Here is a 19,892-nt window from a genome sequence, read left to right as displayed (position 1 = left end):
TATGCGCTGGCATCGCGGCGGCGATGTATATTAATACATCCCGCCCTAATACTAGAAAAAACAGCAATGTTGGGAAAAAACACTGAGGGCGATTCAATAGGGTGTGCAGCGAATAGCATCGGGAGGGGGTTATTCTAATCAGCTAACTCTGATGTGGATTCTGGGGTGCAAGCAGAAATCCGACAAAACTAGCGCGGTGATGCTGTTTTAAGCCACGGTGCACTTAAAACGGAAAATTCCAGTACTCACTATAGGCACCTGCGCGTACCGCCATTCTCCAACTTGGCAGTGCGCTGATTAGAATAGGGGGCTCCATCCCAGTACTATTCACTGCGCACTGTGTTGAATGGACCCCACAGAGGCCATTCCTTGTCTCTGCAAGTTGGGAGTGATCTCTGCAATGGGTGAACTGGGTGTCTGCAAGTAGGAGGTAGGTGTATTTGCACACAGGGTGTCTCTGTGCATTAGGCCCCATACATTAGGCCGACTTGTCCTAGGGACAAGTCGGACCCAATTTACCTGCGAGCCGCCCGGCAGCTCCCCGGGAGGCTCACATACAATTTGGCACTTTATGTGCCATTTTTTACATGGGATAAATCGCATGCGATTTATCCCATGTAAAAAAAAACCCGGGGAGCTGCAGGGCGGTGAGGAGTAGTGGGGGCGGGCAGCGGCAGTAGTGGGGGCGGGCAGCGGCGGCGGTGGTGGGGGCCGGCAGCGGCGGCCAGCGGTGGTGGCAGCGGCGGCCAGCGGTGATGGGGGCGGGGGGCGGGTGCGGTGAGCGCTGCTGACCTGGCCGGGCAGTGTACTTACTTACACATAGCAGCAGCGGGGACGGGACGCGTAGTGGCGGCTATTAGATTTTTAAAATATTTGTCAAATGACCGGCCGCTCTCTGATTGGCCGGAGAGCTCTCAGCCAATCAGAGAGCGGCCGGTCATTTGACAAGTATTTTAAAAATATAATAGCCGCCACTGCGCTGCCCGTCCCCGCTGCTGCTATGTGCAAGTACACTGCCTGGCCAGGTCAGTCAGCAGCACTCGCCGGCGCTCAGGGACCCGCTGCTCCCCCGGTGTCTGCATGCATATGCCTGTCAGGAGGCAGGCATACGCATACAGGGAGGTCGGACGTGATCGTATGTACAGACCGTCCGACCTCCCTGATCCGGTCCGATGCGCACGGGACCGCGCATCGGATCGGATCAGACATCACACACCTACGATTTTGGGCCGATTTCACCCGATTATCGGCACAAAGTGCCGAAATCGGATGAAATCGTCCCAAAATCGCATAGTGTATGGGGGCCTTTATACTTTTAGACTCAATTTCAGTAGGTCTGAACCAATTTGAATATTAATGTACTACCAAATGCTTTATGCCATCCATGATGATTCCATATATACCCCTACAGTAATGACCCCCATCCTGATCGCAAACACACTATTGCACATCTGCATTATATACACTGGGCAGCAGAGGAGATTTTGCACTGGTCCCTACCAATAACCCAACTGAGTGGGAATTATTATGTATAAAAAGGCTTTTCAGGTGTGTATGAAGATTCTTTATTAAAAGCTTCATTTCTCCTGAGAACAGTAACACTGAGGTGTCTCATCAGTTAGAAGAGCCCTATTAAGTAGTCTGGTGCTCTTAAGCCACTAGCTGGAACACATTACAGTACAGCTGGGGTGGGGTGAGCAGCCGTCTTATTTAGCATTTATGGCTTCAGTTTCTAAGTTCTCAGCAGCAGCTCAGCTGTGAACGAATTTCGCCATATCGTAGGTCCCTGTGGTAAAACTAAGGCAACATTTAATTTATCAAAAAAAAAAAATACATTTTGTTGTTCTCTAAAGGAGGCTTTTTTGCTGAGTTCCTGTATTTGCTGTTGTCTTACAGTTTTACATCTGGGATACCTTGATAAATGGAACCAGCTGACTGGATTTTTTTTTAAATGGCTGGAAGACAACAACAGAAAACTACAAACCCATTTCTGTATTACTAAGAACAATGGTGGATTGCTAAAGCACATTTTTCATGTTTAGATGTCAAGCTCTTTGGGGGAGATGATTTTTTTCTTAATTTTATTTTTTTATTTAAATGAAGTGTGCAGAACTTCTTAGTGCACCACACACAATCAGGATAACATTTAAAACCTGTAATTTTATTTCTCACACTGAGATTTATTAAGCTTGGTGAAGTGATAATGTGGCTGGAACTTTATCACCAGCCAATTAGCTCCTAACTGTGAAGTTACAGGCTTGGGTACTTATGTATTATCTGGGCTCCAATGTTAAATGCATCCCATTTTTTCATACCCCTACTATCCAACTACGCATGGAGTTGATTTTATATAGTGTGGCGAGCGCAACGAGCCACCGTGCCCGAAGCGTGGCGAGCGCAGCGAGCCCCGGGAGGGGACGCGGTCTCATAAGAAAAACAGGAGCCCAGATATTACATAAGTACCCAGGCTTGGTTTGAAAAATGACAAGTAGGAGCTGATTCGCCAGTGATAAAATACCAGACACTTTATCACTTCACCGGGCTTAATAAATCTGCCCCTGAGCTTGTTATTATCCGGCTCTGTGAATAGGGTAGCAGTGCTCCTCACAGTGATGGAAGGTGAAAGTGCATTAGGAATTATGTTATGATTATGACAATCCCAGGGCCGCCGGGAGGTATGCTGGGCCCCGGTAAACTGTTAGAGGCGTTTTTACCTCTCACAATTAGGCCATGCCCCCAAAATGTTTAGGGTGGGGGTGAAAAAACACTCTAAAGTCGAGGGAAGAGTGGTACAGTCGCCCTCCCCTCAGCAGCACATACCTACAGCAACTTATTGCCGTTTGGACTCCACCAGATTGGGACTGCTGCCTTGGTTCAGTGCAGGTATATCCACACTTATCAGGTCCAACCATTGAATTGCACATGTTCCTGAAAATGCTTTTTATCAATTTATTCACTTATTTTTATTTTATAAATGTGTATTAAAACATTTTTATTGATTCACTTGGTTGTGTATATCATTGAGAGCGCTGCCTACCTTCCTTCTTTTTCGAACTCTGTAAAACTGATAGTTCTTTTGGGTACAAATGTCTATTGGACAAGTTAAACATTTACAATTGAACCCAAATGTTTAGCTACCATGCATACTACTAAAGGGAAGGGACCGCATTGCTGGACTGACCACGGTGGGCCCTTTCACTCTTGATTGTGCCGGTCTCATCGGATGTGTCAAGCTTCTTCTAAGTTATCCTAAGTGTAAGTCTAAATAATGGGTGTCTGTCATTTTAAGAGTAATCCCCAGTTAGCCAACAGTAGACTCGTTTGTGTTCGTTTCAACTCTTTGCATTTGTCACTCTTGAATTTTATGAAATCATTTTTGCATGTTTCCATCTGATTTTTAGGTTGTTGTTTTAATCACAGTGTTTATCTGTATGTGGCGATGGATGCATTGCTTCAAAGGCATTGTTCTTTGCAATCTCCATTTACTTTTTGGATTCTTTGTTACCTAAAAGTGGTAAATCAAATGAACACTTGTTCAAGATAGAGGTCTACTTTTTACAAACATCTTCATTATAATGAGCAATTGATATCATATTTAAGTTCCACATGCATAACCCTCTGAGGCATTTGTGTATTATATAGCTTTTCTTCTGGACTTGTAACTTGGTATTAAGCGTGCCCTCGTGGGGCTTGCCACGCTTCGGGTTTAGTGGCTCGCTGCGCTCGCCACACTATATAAAATCAACAGCTTGTGTTTCCCTCCTATTTCCCTATAGATTGTAAGCTTGAAGCAGGGCCCTCCTACCTCCAAGTCTGTCTGTTGTTACCCAGTTTGTTTTATCTCTGTTTACAATTGTAAAGCGCAATGGAATCTGCTGCGCTATATAAGAAACTGTAAATAAATAAATGAATATAACCATTATGAAAATGAGGCCAGATTTCTGACCTCACCGATCATAATAACATTCTTTTAGCCAGCAATGCCCATCCAGCACCTCTCAAGAATGCTTTACCTGACTCTCGGGTATTACTCATGGTATTACTCTGAGATATTGGATCCGTTTCCTCAATAAAAAAAGTGAGCATGTCTAATTTTTTTATCTCATTTGCTTGATTTGGTTCTCTTTATCTAATTTTAGGATTTGTGTGAAAATCTGGAGTACTTTTAGGCCAAATTTCATCAGAAATATAGAAAATTCTGAAGGGTTCAAAAATGGTAAAGCATCATTGTACGTGTACATTGGCATTGTGTGTGACTTGTGTGTAACTCAGCTCCAATGGGATGAGATTTCAACAGACAAGAGAGACGGTTAAATACACCATTGTTATCTGGGCTACAACAGTATGGACTGCAAAAGCAAAACTGCTGTCTGACTTTTTTTTACAATACAAAACCCTTTCACTTACCAAGTGAAATGTCTCTGTATGAAAACTTTGCACAGCAATCATTCCAAAAGGCATTTTGTGGCCTTTATACTGCACAGTAACCCTAATAAACTAGTGGGCTTACAGCGGTAAATGTTTTTGGCCAATATCTCTATGGTACAGATAATGCATGTCCTTTGGGCCCTAATCTAAGTGCAATTTTTGAGTTCATGTAGATGACATCACGAAAAAGTGAAATCCAGAGGGTAAAACGTTAAGGTTTATAAAATGTTGTTTATTTCAAGGATCAGGAACCTGCCAGTAATGGAATTAAAACACTTCCCAGAATGCACCAGAGCTGAGCATGGGACGAGAAAACTCAAAAGAGCTTCCAGAAGAACAGTCAGGTTGGCAGTACCATGTTTCCACCAATCGCCTTAAGTGTTTTTTATTGTAAAGAGCACGTTCTGCTATTGAAACCATCTGGTATTAAATACTCCGAAGGGAAACTCCGGTTCTGGCTTGTGGTTTACCCTTCTGTCTGTAATTTATGCTCATAGACTGATCAGTATAATTTGGCAGATGCTTGCAAACTAGCTGCGATATTTCCAAGATGCTGCAGAGTGCTCCAATGAATAATGCACATTTTATATGTTATTACAGAGCAGTGTGCTGTGTGGATTACTGATCCACAATGATGGAAGACATAAATTATACAGTCATTCACTACCTTCGGGCAGCCAGTTCAGGACAAAACACCATATAACAAGAAACTGGTTCTGAACAGTCTAATGGAAATATTTAGCTCAATGCTCGCTGTTAAAAGGGTTAATACAGACTGTGCCTCAGAAATACTGGCAAAAAAATTATAATTCAAGTGAGTACTATGTAAAGAAACCTGAATAAAAAAAAAATTAATTTCCTTTATTTGCATTTTTCTTTATTTGAACTACTGGAAAATAATTTACAGAAGTAAGCTGCAAATCTCGAGCCATGGAAAAAAAAAAGACCGACTTAATTCAAGTATTCTAGTAGCAATTCAAATTGATGGTTCACTGCTGATAAGATTAAGCTTTTATTCTTGAAGCAGATTCTCTGCAGCTTGATAACAACGTTGGGCACTTTCTCCTGCTAGAAATTTTAATTTTAGAATTATTTTATATATTTTTGTATTCAGGTTCCCTTAGTTGCTGCTCTGCCCTGGGACAGCGAAACGGACCTTTTGTGCCATCTCACAAAGAAAAAAATCTAAAATTCTTACATGTTTTTTACTTTTTTGAACAACCTCTCTAAATATTAAATCAAATTGTTTTAGATAAAACGTATCAGTAACCACAAAGAATCCAATTATTTCAGGAACCATAGTTATCCCTTGGGAAATTAAGTACACAAGCTGTAATGCTCTTTCCGATGATCCCATTTTAGTTCTTTTGCGTTTTTCTTGAATACAATTAGGGAGGGTTGTGATAGGCTGCCAACTTAATTTTAAACATCACAAAATTGGCAGTATTCTGTCATGAACTCTATTTACATATAACAGTAGTCTTACATACCTATAATAATTCTGTGTTTATTAAACACATTAATAATTACATTAATTATTTATTTAGCACAATAGAATTGTTAAGAACTGTGATGATCTGAGCGTAGAAATCACGTATTACTGTTCCTTTAAGACCACTTTACGGACAGATGAAGAAACTATTTGCAACCACATCATATTGTCGCTGAATAATCATGATACTAACTTGGAGAACTTTGGAACTGAGTGAGCATGTTAAATCCAGTTAACTAGACAGTTTGTCCAATATGGTACTTTTGATACATGTTTCCATGGTGATGATGTAACCAAGAGGGCAGCAGAATTTAAATTATGTATTAAAGAAGACATAAATGAATGGGTTTAGTAAGACCAGGGTTGCACTTAAGGGAAGGATGGAAAGACAGCAGCTTAGGGACTACCTCTATCAAGGGGCTCCAGCCACCAAGAAGCAGGATTAGATGCTCCATCGTTCCATTAGACTGTCCCTAACCTTGCAAAGCTTCAAACAGGCACTGAAAACCCACCTATTCATCGAAGCATACCCTTCCGCTGCATAACCTAGTCCTGAGGCTGCTCCTCCAACCCCAAGCCGCTTGCCTTGACCATCCCTATATTACTTATATCCTGCCACCAGGCCACCTCCTGCTTGCTTGCACCTCATCTCATCTGTCTGTTGCTCTATTCCACTAGATTGTTAGCTCCTCAGAGCAGGACCCTCTTCCCTATGATTGTCAAAGCCTCTTCTCATATCTCACTTACAGCTCTCTCCTACTCAGCGACCAAATTTGCCTGCACACTCTAAAGCTGGTAAAGGCTCATCTCTATTTATGACCACCAGCCTCTAGTAGTAGGCTTACATCTAAGCTGTAGTGTGTCTTGAATTGTGGTTCTATTTGTTACCTGTACTCAATCTGTGTTATTTATTTACTGTACTGTAAAGTACTGTCCTTCCCCTAACCCCCCTCCCCCGCCCACCACACACACACTCCACCCCCACACACATTAGGCAGAGCCTAGACCAGTGCTGGGGAATTTATGCCCTACAGATGGAGCGCCTCTCATTTGACCAGGTCCTGGGAATTCTATCGCCAATTGACAGTACCTGCCATTAGACAGAAGGGGGCATGCACGCACGAGATGCTCGCACACCCCCGTTCTGTCCGAGTCCACCGCCGCCCTCTGCCACTCCCACATCTGTGCCACGCAGCCCCACGCACCCCCCCCTAACCCTGCCCGTCTACCTGAAGTGGAGACCGGCAGGGATTCTGCTGCCCACCACTGAGAGACGAGGACGCATGTGACACGTGTTGCGTGTCCCTGTCAGATGGAGAGCTTCTCAGCCAGCTCTCGCCAGCAGAGGGGATCTGGCAAGGGCTGGAGCTAAATGAGAGGCGCTCCACCTGTACCTCCAATAAAGGGATAATGGTTCTACAAGGAAGGGGTGTGGTCACACAATAGTAACTCCAATTAAAATGACAACACACAGTAGCCCAAGCATATACACATTACACTACATGTAGTGCCCTTGATTCATATTGAATCACACAGTAGTGCCCCTTATACACATAATGCCCACAGTTGTTCTGCTTATACACATCTGTCTCTGTCACTCCAGCAGCTCACTGTCCATGTCCCTAAGCAGCTCCATGCCCTGTGTCACCAGTTCCACCCTATCCCCCCTCACTTTCACCCATGCTCTAAAGCCCATACACATTGGGTAATTTTGAGCTGGAAGCAGCTCACTTTGGGTGTTATGAGCTACTTTCAGCTCAAAACTGCCCATTGTGTATGGCCGGGAGATGAGCGATAAGCATTGATGCGTGGTCCCACATCATAGCCAGTGGGCACCACTCACCTGCTGGTATTACCAGCAGATGAGCAACAGGGAGGACAACTTTCCATAGCGTCCTGCTGTTGAAAGCTGTTCACCACCTGTTAAAATCGTTGGCCAGGGGAAATATCGTTAAGTCTGTATGCACTGAGCGATTGTAAGGCCATCCATTTTCACATCATTGCTGTCCATACATGCTGGGCGAAATTGCCCAGTGTGTATGGACCTTAACACTATCTTAATCCCACAAAGATATCCCAAAAGATAGCGTTACTAGCATCAGTGAAGTCCATTCCCTGTGCAAGGTGTCATGTTGGGCCACCCTGGACTCAAGGACCCATCTTTAAAAAATATACAGGAAAGAGATCAGGCTCATATGAGATTTTTTTTAGATAAATCCATGGAGGTAGGGTTGCTAGAATATCCCTTTAATCAAGGACACCTATGAATTACATGGATTCTGTGGCTGGCTGACTTCATATCTGATTTCACATGGTTTAATCAGTCATAGAATATGTGCATTTATTAAGTGTTGCTGATTACAGGGACATTATAGCAACCCCACGTGAGGGAGTCTGGAAAGAAAGAGATGTAAAGCCTACAGAGGAAATAGACTTGTAGATTATTACACAGCAAAGAAACTTACACATTTGCAAAATGCAATACGATGAAACAGATTTCATTTCTAGACTTTTAAGAAACAGAATATTTCTCTACCGTCCAATGGGATACTGGGCTTCACTACTATGGGGATTGAGACCTCCGCAGGAGAGACAGGCACATAAAAGAACTTTCAGTGTGGGTGCACTGGCTCCTCCCCTCAATCTCCCTCCACTAGTCAGTTTTGAAAAATGTGCCTCAGGAGAGGCAGTGCTTCTGGATGCTCCAGAGTTTTTCTACATTTATTTTCAAGTTTGTTATTTTGGGGCGCTGTGGTGACCACACAGCTGTCCTGCTTCGTGGGTGTCAGGGGAAGGGTCAGTCCCCGACCTCTTCAGGTGCAGAGCTGACCCTGCTACAGGACATTTCAGGTCCTGCGTGGGACTTGTCACCGCACAGCATTGCGCTGTGGCGAGCAAGTCCCCTAGCCGCCGCACACCCCTGACAGGTCAGAAGACTTCAGTGGTGAGTACAGGCTGGGGGTCCCACAAGGGGTCCCCGCAGCCATTTCTGGTGCGGCAAGACGACGGCTAGTAATGGCGGCCCTCCAGCAGGGACTGCGTGAACACCGCGTCTGGTAACTGGCATAGGGGTGCTGCCGCTGGACCACCAGGGACACCCCTCAGGTTAAAATGTATGATACATATATATATATAGATATTTACACCTAATGTCAGTATAAATATATAGAAGCGCCAGCTCCGTGTACAGGGGGCGGGGCTTCACTCAGAGCGGGACCAAGCTCTGCTGGGCGCGCGCTGTCACTTCCTGCTTCTTCACACGCTGCCAGACTCCATTACAGAGGGCTCCTCACTGGCGTGGTGGATCCGGGTACTTGCAGCACGGCAGAGACAGCAGGTTTTTTATAGCTTTTTAGCGCTGCTGCGCTATCTGGCTGATTCAGACACTGTGTTGTTCATATCACTGTGTTTAGCGTTACCAGCTCACCCAGATCTGTGAGTTCAGGTTAAGGGTGCACTTGGCTCCCCAATTGCTCTGTTTATTCCCCACTGATTAGTTACAGCACAGCATAAAACAAACACATAGTCTGTTTTTTCACATCCAGCAGTGTGGTGTGTGCACGTGTGTGACTGCGTGGGGGTTGTGTTGTACTGCAGACATTGTAGTACTATCTCATCATGGTGAAAAAGTTCACTTGTATGGTGTGTAGCACCAAGTTTGTGCCAAAGTCACAGTCCCAGGTTACTTGTGAGGCTTGTATGTCACCACAGCCCAGTAGTGCTGACACCCAGATCAGTGGGGTACCCCCACAGCTTGTGGGGCCGCCGCAGGCAGACGAGCAGGAGCCTGCGTGGGCCTCCAACATAAAGACCTTGTTGGATTCTGTGGCTTCACAGCTTTCCACTAACACTCAGCAAACGCAGAGGGTTCAGAGGGAATTGTCCATGTTAGCTGCCAGGGTGGATATTCTTCATACCCAAAATGTACCTCCTCCTCCCGCACAGCCTCAAAAGAGGCAAGCTACTGCGATGGATCCTGACACAGATGAGGACGATGAGGACATATTGGAGGAGGGTGAGGAGCAGGGTCTGCAGGAACCAGCTCCTGAGGCGGCAGTGCATGGTCCCGAGCCCCTTATCAGGGCCATTAGGGATGTTTTAGATCTCCCAGTAGAGGCATCCACAGAAGGAGATCCTTTCTTCATGACTCAGAAGAAACAGCCAGTGTACTTCCCTGAGCAGGCAGAGTTAGAAACTGCTTTCAGGGCTGCATGGCAAAACCCTGATAAGAGGTTTACTCTTTCAAAACGGTTCACAAATGCATATCCTTTTGAACCTTTGGGCAGAAAGAAATGGGAGGAGCCACCGGTAGTGGACTCCTCTGTTTCCCGCCTTTCTAAAAAGGTGTTGCTACCAGTCCCAGGGGTATCCACCCTTAAGGATGGGGCGGATAGGAGGCTGGAAGCTACCCTCAAGTCCATATATACGGCTAGTGGGGCATCTCAGCGCCCAGTTTTAGCCAGCTGCTGGATGGCTAAGGCAATTCATACATGGTCAACCCAGATTCAGGAAGGGTTGTTGGGTGACATGACTGTGGCCCAGATAGGTGACAGTCTGCGTCACATTCAGGATACCGCTAAGATCCTGTGCGAGGCGCAAAAGGAATTGGGCGCAATAAACGCGCGCAATTCAGCCATGGCAGTTTCAGCCAGACGGGCCTTGTGGCTACGTCAGTGGTCTGCAGACGTAGACTCAAAGAAAAGTGTGGAGGGTATTCCCTTTACAGGAGAATGGCTGTTTGGGAGTGAATTAGACGGTTGGATTTCCAAAGCCACGGCAGGAAAATCTACCTTCCTTCCATCAGCTCCCACGGCTGCAAAGCGTACCTTCACAGGTGCTTCCCAGCAGTCCTTTCGTGGGAACAGGTTTCGCCCCAAGGCCAGGGGCGCCTCCAATGCCAGCAGGGGCACGAGAGGCAAGTTTAGGAAGCCTAGCTCCTCCAACACCCAGGACCGTCCAAATGCCGCGGCTTCCTCTAAGCCTGCAGCATGACGGGGTTTTCCCGCCACGAGACTCTCTCGCGGTGGGAGCGCGATTGTTGCATTTCAGCCAGGTGTGGGACGCATCGGGTCTGGATTCCTGGGCCAGAGGTCTCATTTCTCTAGGTTACAGGCTGGAATTCGACAAACCTCCTCCCAGACGATACTTCAGGTCGGCACTCCCAGCATCCCAGGAAGATCAGGTGCTCCTTCAGGGGGCCATTACCAGGCTGCTTCAGTCTCAGGTAATTGTACCGGTGCCAGACACGGAGCAGGGCCAGGGATATTATTCCAACTTATTCCTGGTCCCGAAGCCAGACGGCTCAGTAAGGCCCATCCTGAATCTAAAGTCACTGAACCCCTTCCTGCGTGTGTTCAAGTTCAGGATGGAGTCCTTGCGCTCTGTGATCGCCAGTCTGGAGAAAGGGGAGTTCTTGGCCTCTATAGACGTCAAAGACGCCTATCTACACATTCCTATTTGGCCCCCACACCAAATCTATCTCAGGTTTGCCTTGGGGAACGACCATTACCTATTCCGGGCGTTGCCCTTCGGCCTGTCGACAGCCCCGCGGGTTTTCACAAAGGTAATGGCGGAAATGATGTCACTACTCAGGATCCGAAGGGTCAATGTAGTGCCATACCTGGACGACCTGCTAATAAAGGCAGGGTCGGCGGAGGCTTTAAGCAGTGCTCTAAATCTGTCCATACAGGTTCTAAGAGACCACGGGTGGATCCTGAACATGCCCAAATCATCGCTGGTTCCGGCCCAGAGGATGGTTTTCTTGGGCATGATCCTGGATACATCGGAACAAAAGGTCTTTCTGCCGATGGAAAAGGTCACTGCAATACAACAGCTGGTCAGGGAGGTCTTACAGTCACCTCTGGTACAGATCCATCTTTGCCTCCGGCTTCTAGGCAAGATGGTGGCTTCATTCGAAGCAATACAATTTGGCCGCTTCCATTCCAGGACTTTTCAATTGGACATCCTGACAAAATGGTCCGGCTCCCCCCTGCAGATGCGCAGAAGGATTGGCCTTGCAACAAGAACCAGGATCTCGCTACAGTGGTGGCTAGATTCATCCAATCTGTTGGCAGGCAGACGGTTCCAAATCCAGGACTGGATTCTGGTAACCACGGACGCCAGCCTGAGGGGCTGGGGAGCTGTGACACAGGGAGTCCGCCTACAGGGTCGATGGTCCCCACTGGAGTCGGGCCTTCATATCAACAAGCTGGAGTTGAGGGCGGTTTACTATGCCCTGTTACAGGCAGCTCCATTGTTACAGGGCAAGGCGATCCAGGTCCAGTCGGACAATGCCACCACTGTGGCCTACATAAATCGGCAGGGTGGTACCAAGAGCATGCCTTGCATGAGAGAAGCGTCAAAGATTCTGTCTTGGGCGGAACAGAATGTCCTGGCCCTGTCTGCCATTTTTATCCCGGGGGTCGACAATTGGGAGGCAGACTTCCTGAGTCGCCACGATCTTCACCCGGGAGAGTGGGGCCTTCACACGCAAGTGTTCAATGTCATAGTGGATCTGTGGGGGCTCCCTCAGATCGACCTGATGGCTTCACGTTTGAACCACAAGGTAGCAAAGTACTGTGCACGGACCAGAGACCCAGGGGCCATAGCGGTGGACGCTCTCACCTGGACTTGGGATTTCCAATTGGTGTACTTGTTCCCACCTCTCCCATTGTTGGCTCGGGTGCTAAAGCGGCTCCGGCATCAGGGGACGGAGGCAATACTGGTGGCACCAGATTGGCCAAGAAGGGCCTGGTACGGGGACATTCAGGCCATGCTAGTGGAAGACCCGTGGCGTCTGCCCCTAAGAAAAGACCTGCTCCTCCAGGGCCCGTTCGTCTTCCAGGACTTACAGCGGCTACGTTTAACGGCCTGGAGGTTGAGCGGCAGATCTTAGTCCAAAAGGGTCTCCATCCCTCGGTCGTCACTACAATGATCAAAGCCAGGAAGCCGGTGACGGCTTCTCATTATCATGTAATATGGCGAAGATATATTGCCTGGTGCGAGAAGAATGGCTTGCCTCCGGCCAGTTTTCGATTAAACAGCCTGCTACGTTTCCTTCAGGCTGGTTTGGATAAGGGACTCAGATTGGGTTCCTTAAAGGTCCAAATCTCCGCACTGTCTGTGTTTTTCCAGAAAAAGATTGCGGCCTTGCCGGAAGTGCAGACCTTCTTACAGGGGGTTCTCAGGATTCAGCCCCCCTTTGTGCCTCCCACTGCACCATGGGATTTGGAAGTGGTTCTTACTTTCTTGAAATCAGCCCGGTTTGTTCCACTGGAGGAGTCTGAGCTGCGACACCTCACGTGGAAGACAGTTGTTCTGCTGGCTCTAGCTTCGGCCAGGAGGGTGTCCGAGCTAGGGGCCTTATCTTGTAGGAGCCCTTACCTTGTGTTCCACAACGATAGGGCGGAACTCAGGACTAGACCACAATTCCTTCCAAAGGTGGTGTCAGGTTTCCACCTAAACCAACCTATTGTGGTTCCTTCTAGCGCGACACACCCTGATATACCAGATACCTTGGATGTGGTCCTCACCCTTAAGGGGTATGTCAAGCGCACAGCTAGGATCCGTAAGACGGACAGCCTGTTTGTGCTTTATGATGCGCAGAAGAAGGGTTTACCTGCTTCAACGCGTACCATTGCCAGATGGATAAGATGTACTATCCAACAGGCTTATGCATCAGCTGGTTTATCGCTTCCTTTCTCAGTAAAGGCTCATTCAACCAGGTCTGTAGGTACCTCTTGGGCGGCTGCTCGAGGGGTGTCGGCAATGCAGCTCTGCAGGGCCGCAACTTGGTCAGGGCAACACACATTTGTGAAGTTCTACAAGTTTGACACCCTGGCCAGGGAGGATTCCCAGTTCGGGAATGCGGTTCTACAGCAGAATCCGCACGTTCCCGCCCGTTCTGGTAGCTTTGGGACCTCCCCATAGTAGTGAAGCCCAGTATCCCATTGGACGGTAGAGAAAATAGGATTTTGGGTACCTACCGGTAAATCCTTTTCTCGTAGTCCATATGGGATACTGGGAGCCCACCTCGGTGCGGTTTTTCTGCTGTCAGATACTATTTCATTGTTAGGCTTATTGCCTTGGTTTTCTATAGGATAGATATGTCTATAGATTTGTTTTCTAGTTACAGGTGTCCTCTTAAGTTGTTAGGATTCACCTCTTTTATATGTTGTTGTTCGGTTGGGTGTGCTGGATGAATCTCACCACAATACATTATCACATACTCCTCACATGCTCTCCTTCGGCACAGTTTTTGCATTAACTGACTAGTGGAGGGAGATTGAGGGGAGGAGCCAGTGCACCCACACTGAAAGTTCTTTTATGTGCCTGTCTCTCCTGCGGAGGTCTCAATCCCCATAGTAGTGAAGCCCAGTATCCCATATGGACTACGAGAAAAGGATTTACCGGTAGGTACCCAAAATCCTATTTTTTATTTTTTTCTTGACAGTTTTATTATTACTTTTCAAGGAAACAAAAATCTAGAAACATAAATTCCTCTCCATAAATCCTATTGTAGGTTAGAAAGAAGCAATACTTACAGTATAGAGTAAAAAAAAAACATGTTATAAAACATAAAATAATAGTGAGTAATGCCTCCAAATGAGTGTACATTCAAAAGAACAAAAAAAAGAAAGATCAAGCACAATATTCAATGACAGTATTACCGTTTTCAGACTGCAAATGCCGGGTCTCACCCGGGATTAGGACACGAGTCCCATCTCTGGAGCGATAAGGCATTTGCAGTCTGAAAGACACGCGTCCGACCTGGCTTATTGCCGCGACGGGGACGTCACACGGGGGGAGCTTAGCGGCGGCGCATCACCGGGGGCTTGGGAGGAGGCAGCACTTGGAGCTGACAGTGCTGCCTCCCCGGGTCGCTTCACACTGCACTTGACAGGAGTCAGAGCTGTGTTCAACCCTGGGCATTACCAGGGTTGAACACCCGTGTTGCTCAACCCAAGGTAGCCCTTTCAGACTGCACCTCATGTTGGGTGGTCTGAAAGTGGTATAATACAAAATACAGATGGGGCAGGCCTCTTCCTTGCTGGCGAATCGCCAGAACGTCAGCGCTGGCGATCCGCCAGCGGCCTGCCTCACCATCTCCGGTAGCGGGGCGACGGGAACCCTGTCCGTCTCCGCCTCAGGGAGACGGACAGGGTTAGGGGGGGGGGGTGCGGGCAGGCGTCGGGGACCCCGGGTTACCGCCGACAAGCCGGCAGTGACCCGGGGGAGTGGCTGGAAGCCCCGTCGGAAGGGGACGCGCGCGCCTCTCATACGCGCGCGTCCCCTTCTCGTTATGCAGATGGCGCTGGCGGGGGATGACGGCTGGCGTCGCCATCCCCTGCCAAGATGGGACCTGCCCCATCTGTACATACATTCCTAAAGTATAACAAGTTGGCCTACACAAGCATAAAGGTGCCCACACACCAGTCAAATAATTACATGCATGCAGTACGTTTTGTACTAGATTGCATCACATCTACTTCAAATTGAAGGATGTTTTAGTGTATCGCATGCGATTTGAACTAGATATGATGTGCTCTAGTACAACATGCATCAAGGACAAAACGTACAGTCTGTGGGCAATGTAAGGTTCCGCATAACCCTTACGGCCCGGTGCGAAGCTTTTCAGTCTGAGGCCTCTACAGTCATTAATCCAGTTCTGACCATGACAGAGACAGTGGCAAGGGGGTCATTGCTCTTTGGTTCCAAGTTTATATATGGCAATGGCTTTCTAATGCTGACATGCTGTCAGGGGCGTAGCGAGGGCGGAGAACCAGCTCCGGGTGCTGAAATTTCACAGGGTGCCGGAGCCGTGCTCTGCCTGCCACCCGCCCACTGTCTGCCGCCCTGGAGTGCTGCAAAATATACCCTTTCTCCGGGGACCATGTAACCTAGCTACTCCTCTGCATGCTGTGCTATGATATAAAATAATATATTGTCCATGATATATGGTTACACAACAAGAGCATCAAGATTCACTCACTGACATGGAATGCTGGGAATGTCCTAATACACAACAATATGATAAATACAAATGAGCTACAATGTATAACAAATGAGTACAACACAACTGCTGATGTGAGGATCCAGGCAACATGCAGCTGGTGAATGCATTATATTTATTATACTGTATGTACTGTATCGTATCTACAGGCAACAGTAACGTGTGAGAACCATAATCATTTGCTGTATTTTAATTAAAGAGGGTAAGGAGACTGGAAGCATCAACAGTGACTTGGGAGACTTGGGAGTGCCTCTCAGGCAAATCTGAGTAAAAAAATGGACATTTGTAAAATTGAATAAGACCTTCCAGCACCTAAACTGTATAGGTAGCAAGGTCATTATCCCTTTGAAAATTAATTTTATTGACAATGTTATAAAAATAAACTGATAATCATTTAGAGGCATATTTACTAAACAAAATTTATGGAAAAGCCACCGAAAAAGGGTGCTTTTAAGGGATACCCTAAACCTGGTATGGCCAAACTATGGCCCTCCAGCTGTTACATAGTTACATAGTAGGTGAGGCTGAATAAAGACTTGCATCCATCTAGTTCAACCTATGTGTATAGTAGCTAATCCCTTGTTGTATATTATGTTCTGATATTTTAAAGACAGATTGTTACTTATTCATACCTGTGGATGTTTTTAACCAATAAATGTTTATCCAACCTTATTTTGAACGTATTTATAGTGTCTGCCGACACCACTTTTCCAGGAAGAGAGTTCAAAAGTTTGACTGTTCTGACTGTAAAGAAATTTTTTCTTCTAGATGAACAAAATCTTTTTTCTTCTAATCTAAACTCTTGTCCTAGATTCCTGTCTAGCAGAAAAAAGGGTGCTTGACAGTTCCTTATATTGGCCCCTGATATATTTGTACATGTTGAGCATGTCCCCCCTTAAACGTCTCTTCTCTAGTGTAAATAGTCCCAGCTTGTTTAATTTCTCCTCGTAGCTTAAAGTCTCCATTCCCCTAATAAGCTTAGTTGCTCTTCTTTGGATTTTTTCTAATTCTATGATGTCCTGTGGGGCCCAGAATTGTACGTATTCGAGGTGCGGTCTAACCAATGATTTGTACAGAGGCATAATTACTTTTGAATCACTAGTTTCCATGCCCCTTTTAATACATGCTAGAGTAGTGTGAAACTAAACTTCCCAGCATGCCTTGCCATAGTTGCCATAGTTTTAGCATGCCATAGTTTTAGCATGCCTTGCCATAGTTTTAGCATTCCCTAATAGCAAATCTGTGGCAAGGCATGATGGGACTTTGGATGACCATGCCTAAACTGTAAGCATTCCCCAAATGCATGATGGGTATTTGCAGTCTATTTGGACTGTGGTCTATTTGGATCGCAATAGCACCTGCCAAACTTTAATTTACAGGTCTACAAGATGGGCTCCTATTTTAACATATGATTTTGTTCCATTATTTCTCATTACCACAATTAATGGCCATAAGAAACTATAATTATCAGGGTTAATAAACAATAATTAAAAAAGTATATAAACAATAATTACAAAGTGTGTCCCTGATAAGTAGAAATAACTACGCTACAACAAAATACAATAAGAATAGAAAGAAATAGAATCAGGCTTGGAGAATCTTATAAATAAAACTAATTGGTCTGTCTGTTTGTGTGGTTATGCATTCAGAAACCCCAGCACTGTTTTGGATGAAACCAACATGAAGTGGGCCAGTTGGATACTGGCCAGGTTTTAGGGGGTGTTAGGGTGAATGCTGAGCAGAGCTTTGACTGAGGGCAGTCTGTACTGGTCATGGCTGGATAAACAATGGAGCTGCTGATCTAGGCCCCCTTCAAAATACGCCCACTGTCCACAGAATCTGCTGTACAGGTGGAGACAGAAAAATAAATTGCTGCTATAGCCTGAAAATATGGCATCATGAACATACTGACCCTCATGTGACCCTAAGCAAAGCCAGAGGAAAAAAAAAATGGTACTCTTTACTTAGAAGGGCGCCCATCGCGGCCATCGCGGGCATTGAATGCACTAAAAAATCAGGTGCGACGCGACCAAGGCGATGCCCGCGATTTCCCATAGGGAACAATGTTAAATGTCTCAATTGACCCGATTTTCCTGTTCAATGCCTCAATTGACCCGATTTTTCCATAGGAAACAATGTTAAATGGCCCACAGAGGCCAAATAGGCACCCTGAAGTGTGAAATGGCCCCCACAATTGTTAACGCCACCCCACGATCAACGTGAACCCGAAGCGTGGCGAGCGCAGCGAGCCCACGAGGGGCGGCGGTACGCGTCCTACGACCTTTTCATACCCCCACTATCCACGTCGGTGTGGAGTTGTGAAATGGCCCCCACAATTGTTAACGCCACCCCACGATCAACGTGAACCCGAAGCGTGGCGAGCGCAGCGAGCCCACGAGGGGCGGCGGTACGCGTCCTACGACCCCTCTGGCAAGCCTGGGCCCGGGTAATTAGTACCCACTCCCTCCCCCTCTCGGCTGCCCTGATCAGAAGCACAAATGTACACCACTACACAACTGGCCCTAAGGATGACAGGTAGGTACAGTTAACATACTCTACTAAATACTTTTTTTTTCTTTTTCAAAATTTATCAATAAACAAAACTTTTATCTTATGGGTGCTGTGAAAAAATGCTAATACTTTAGGGTGCTGTGATTCACGAAAGTGTGGGAACCAATGCAGTAGAGTATTTACTGCCCGGGGGGCTGATTTTGATTTGGGAATAAAGTAAAAAGAGCAAGTTACAGTATTGTGTAGATATCTTTGATTTTGCATGTGGGTAAAAAGTGGCTGCTTCTTTCCATGTAGCATAGACATGCCAGAAAGCTTTATTTTTACAAAGCAATTTAGGTTTCAGCTTGGACACACTCCAACCAAATCTTAATCTCTCTACACATATTAAATATGCCGCACCTGCAGTGCAACTTGGTTTTATCAAGATGCCCAGTTACTTCAGTTTGCATATGAGATCCTCTGGCTGGCTGTGTTTTAACCTATTTGCAGTCCAAATTTTTTCTTTGCAATTTAAACAGTTTGGTTTAAATGTTTAAGTTAATTGTAATTCAAAAATGGTCTACATTGAATGTTGAACGATGTAAATGTTCTATTTTAAAGTGGCTCACCATTTAATCTGCTACTAGTGCTAGGGATGTTAAGCCTAGGGTGGCCAACTCATCCCTTTAATCCGGGACACATATTAATTACACGGGTTCTGTGGCAGTTTAAAACCAGGTGAAATGGAGTCTTGAGGTGTGGCAGTTTAAAACCAGGTGAAAGCCAGCCACAGAACCTGTGTAATTAATATGTGTCCCGGATTAAAGGGATGAGTTGGTCACCCTAGTTAAGAAAGGGTTAAGACCCATTAGATGATCTCGTATGTGGCACTGTGCAGTGTAATGAAGGAAGGAACAAAATATTGGTCCATTGTTCATTAAACATTAAGCATTGGCCCTAATTTGGAATTGCAAAATTGGTGAAAATCACAGATTTTTGGAAATCTATGCCTGTGTAAGCACTTAAACTGCAGTGACATCGCAACCTTAGTTTAAGTAGTGATGGTGCGGCAATGCTGTGAAGGGGTGCCATGGCAGCAACCGATCGGTGGGGGGTGCGGTCACAGAGCATTTCCAAGGCATGGTCCGGACAACGTAGGCGGATGGTAGGGCATGAAATACCGCCTGTCAGTACATGTTGTGTCGACATGGACACCGAAACATACCACCGCGTCCCCTCGCATGGCTCGCTGCACTGGCCATGCTTCAGGCACGGGGCCTCCCTATGCTCGGCACATTATTTTATTCTCCCGCCAGACAATAGAGGATGGTAGGGCATGAAATACTGCCTATCGGCTCAAAAAAACAGTAAAAAAAAACATGTCAACCTTTTGACTGTCAACCTCATAACCCTGTTGACCTAACCCTGTCGACCTAATAGCCCTGTCAACCTAAACCATGTCGACCT

At 46.3% G+C, this 19,892-nt stretch overlaps 2 protein-coding genes across 2 annotated transcripts in view; one reads left to right on the top strand and one right to left on the bottom strand.

Moving 5' to 3' along the window:
* Positions 1 to 19,892, bottom strand: part of LRRC75A (leucine rich repeat containing 75A) — a 277,225-nt gene that overhangs the window by 59,691 nt on the left and 197,642 nt on the right. The gene's annotated exons all lie outside the window — the stretch shown is intronic.
* Positions 9,620 to 11,405, top strand: LOC146059283 (uncharacterized). Its single transcript, XM_083171394.1, has 2 exons — positions 9,620 to 11,102; positions 11,139 to 11,405. The coding sequence occupies exon 1, from the start codon at positions 9,620 to 9,622 to the stop codon at positions 10,910 to 10,912; it is 1,293 nt and encodes a 430-aa protein (XP_083027520.1). The 3' UTR covers positions 10,913 to 11,102; positions 11,139 to 11,405.

Source organism: Crinia signifera, chromosome 2 (assembly GCF_055691185.1).
Source record: "Crinia signifera chromosome 2, ASM5569118v1, whole genome shotgun sequence".
NCBI classification, from domain to species: Eukaryota; Metazoa; Chordata; class Amphibia; order Anura; family Myobatrachidae; genus Crinia; species Crinia signifera.
This window is presented reverse-complemented; position numbering and strand designations above follow the sequence as displayed.

Coding starts and splice junctions, on each gene's coding strand:
- LOC146059283 (XM_083171394.1), top strand. CDS start 9,620: ATGTCACCACAGCCCAGTAGTGCTGACACCCAGATCAGTGGGGTACCC.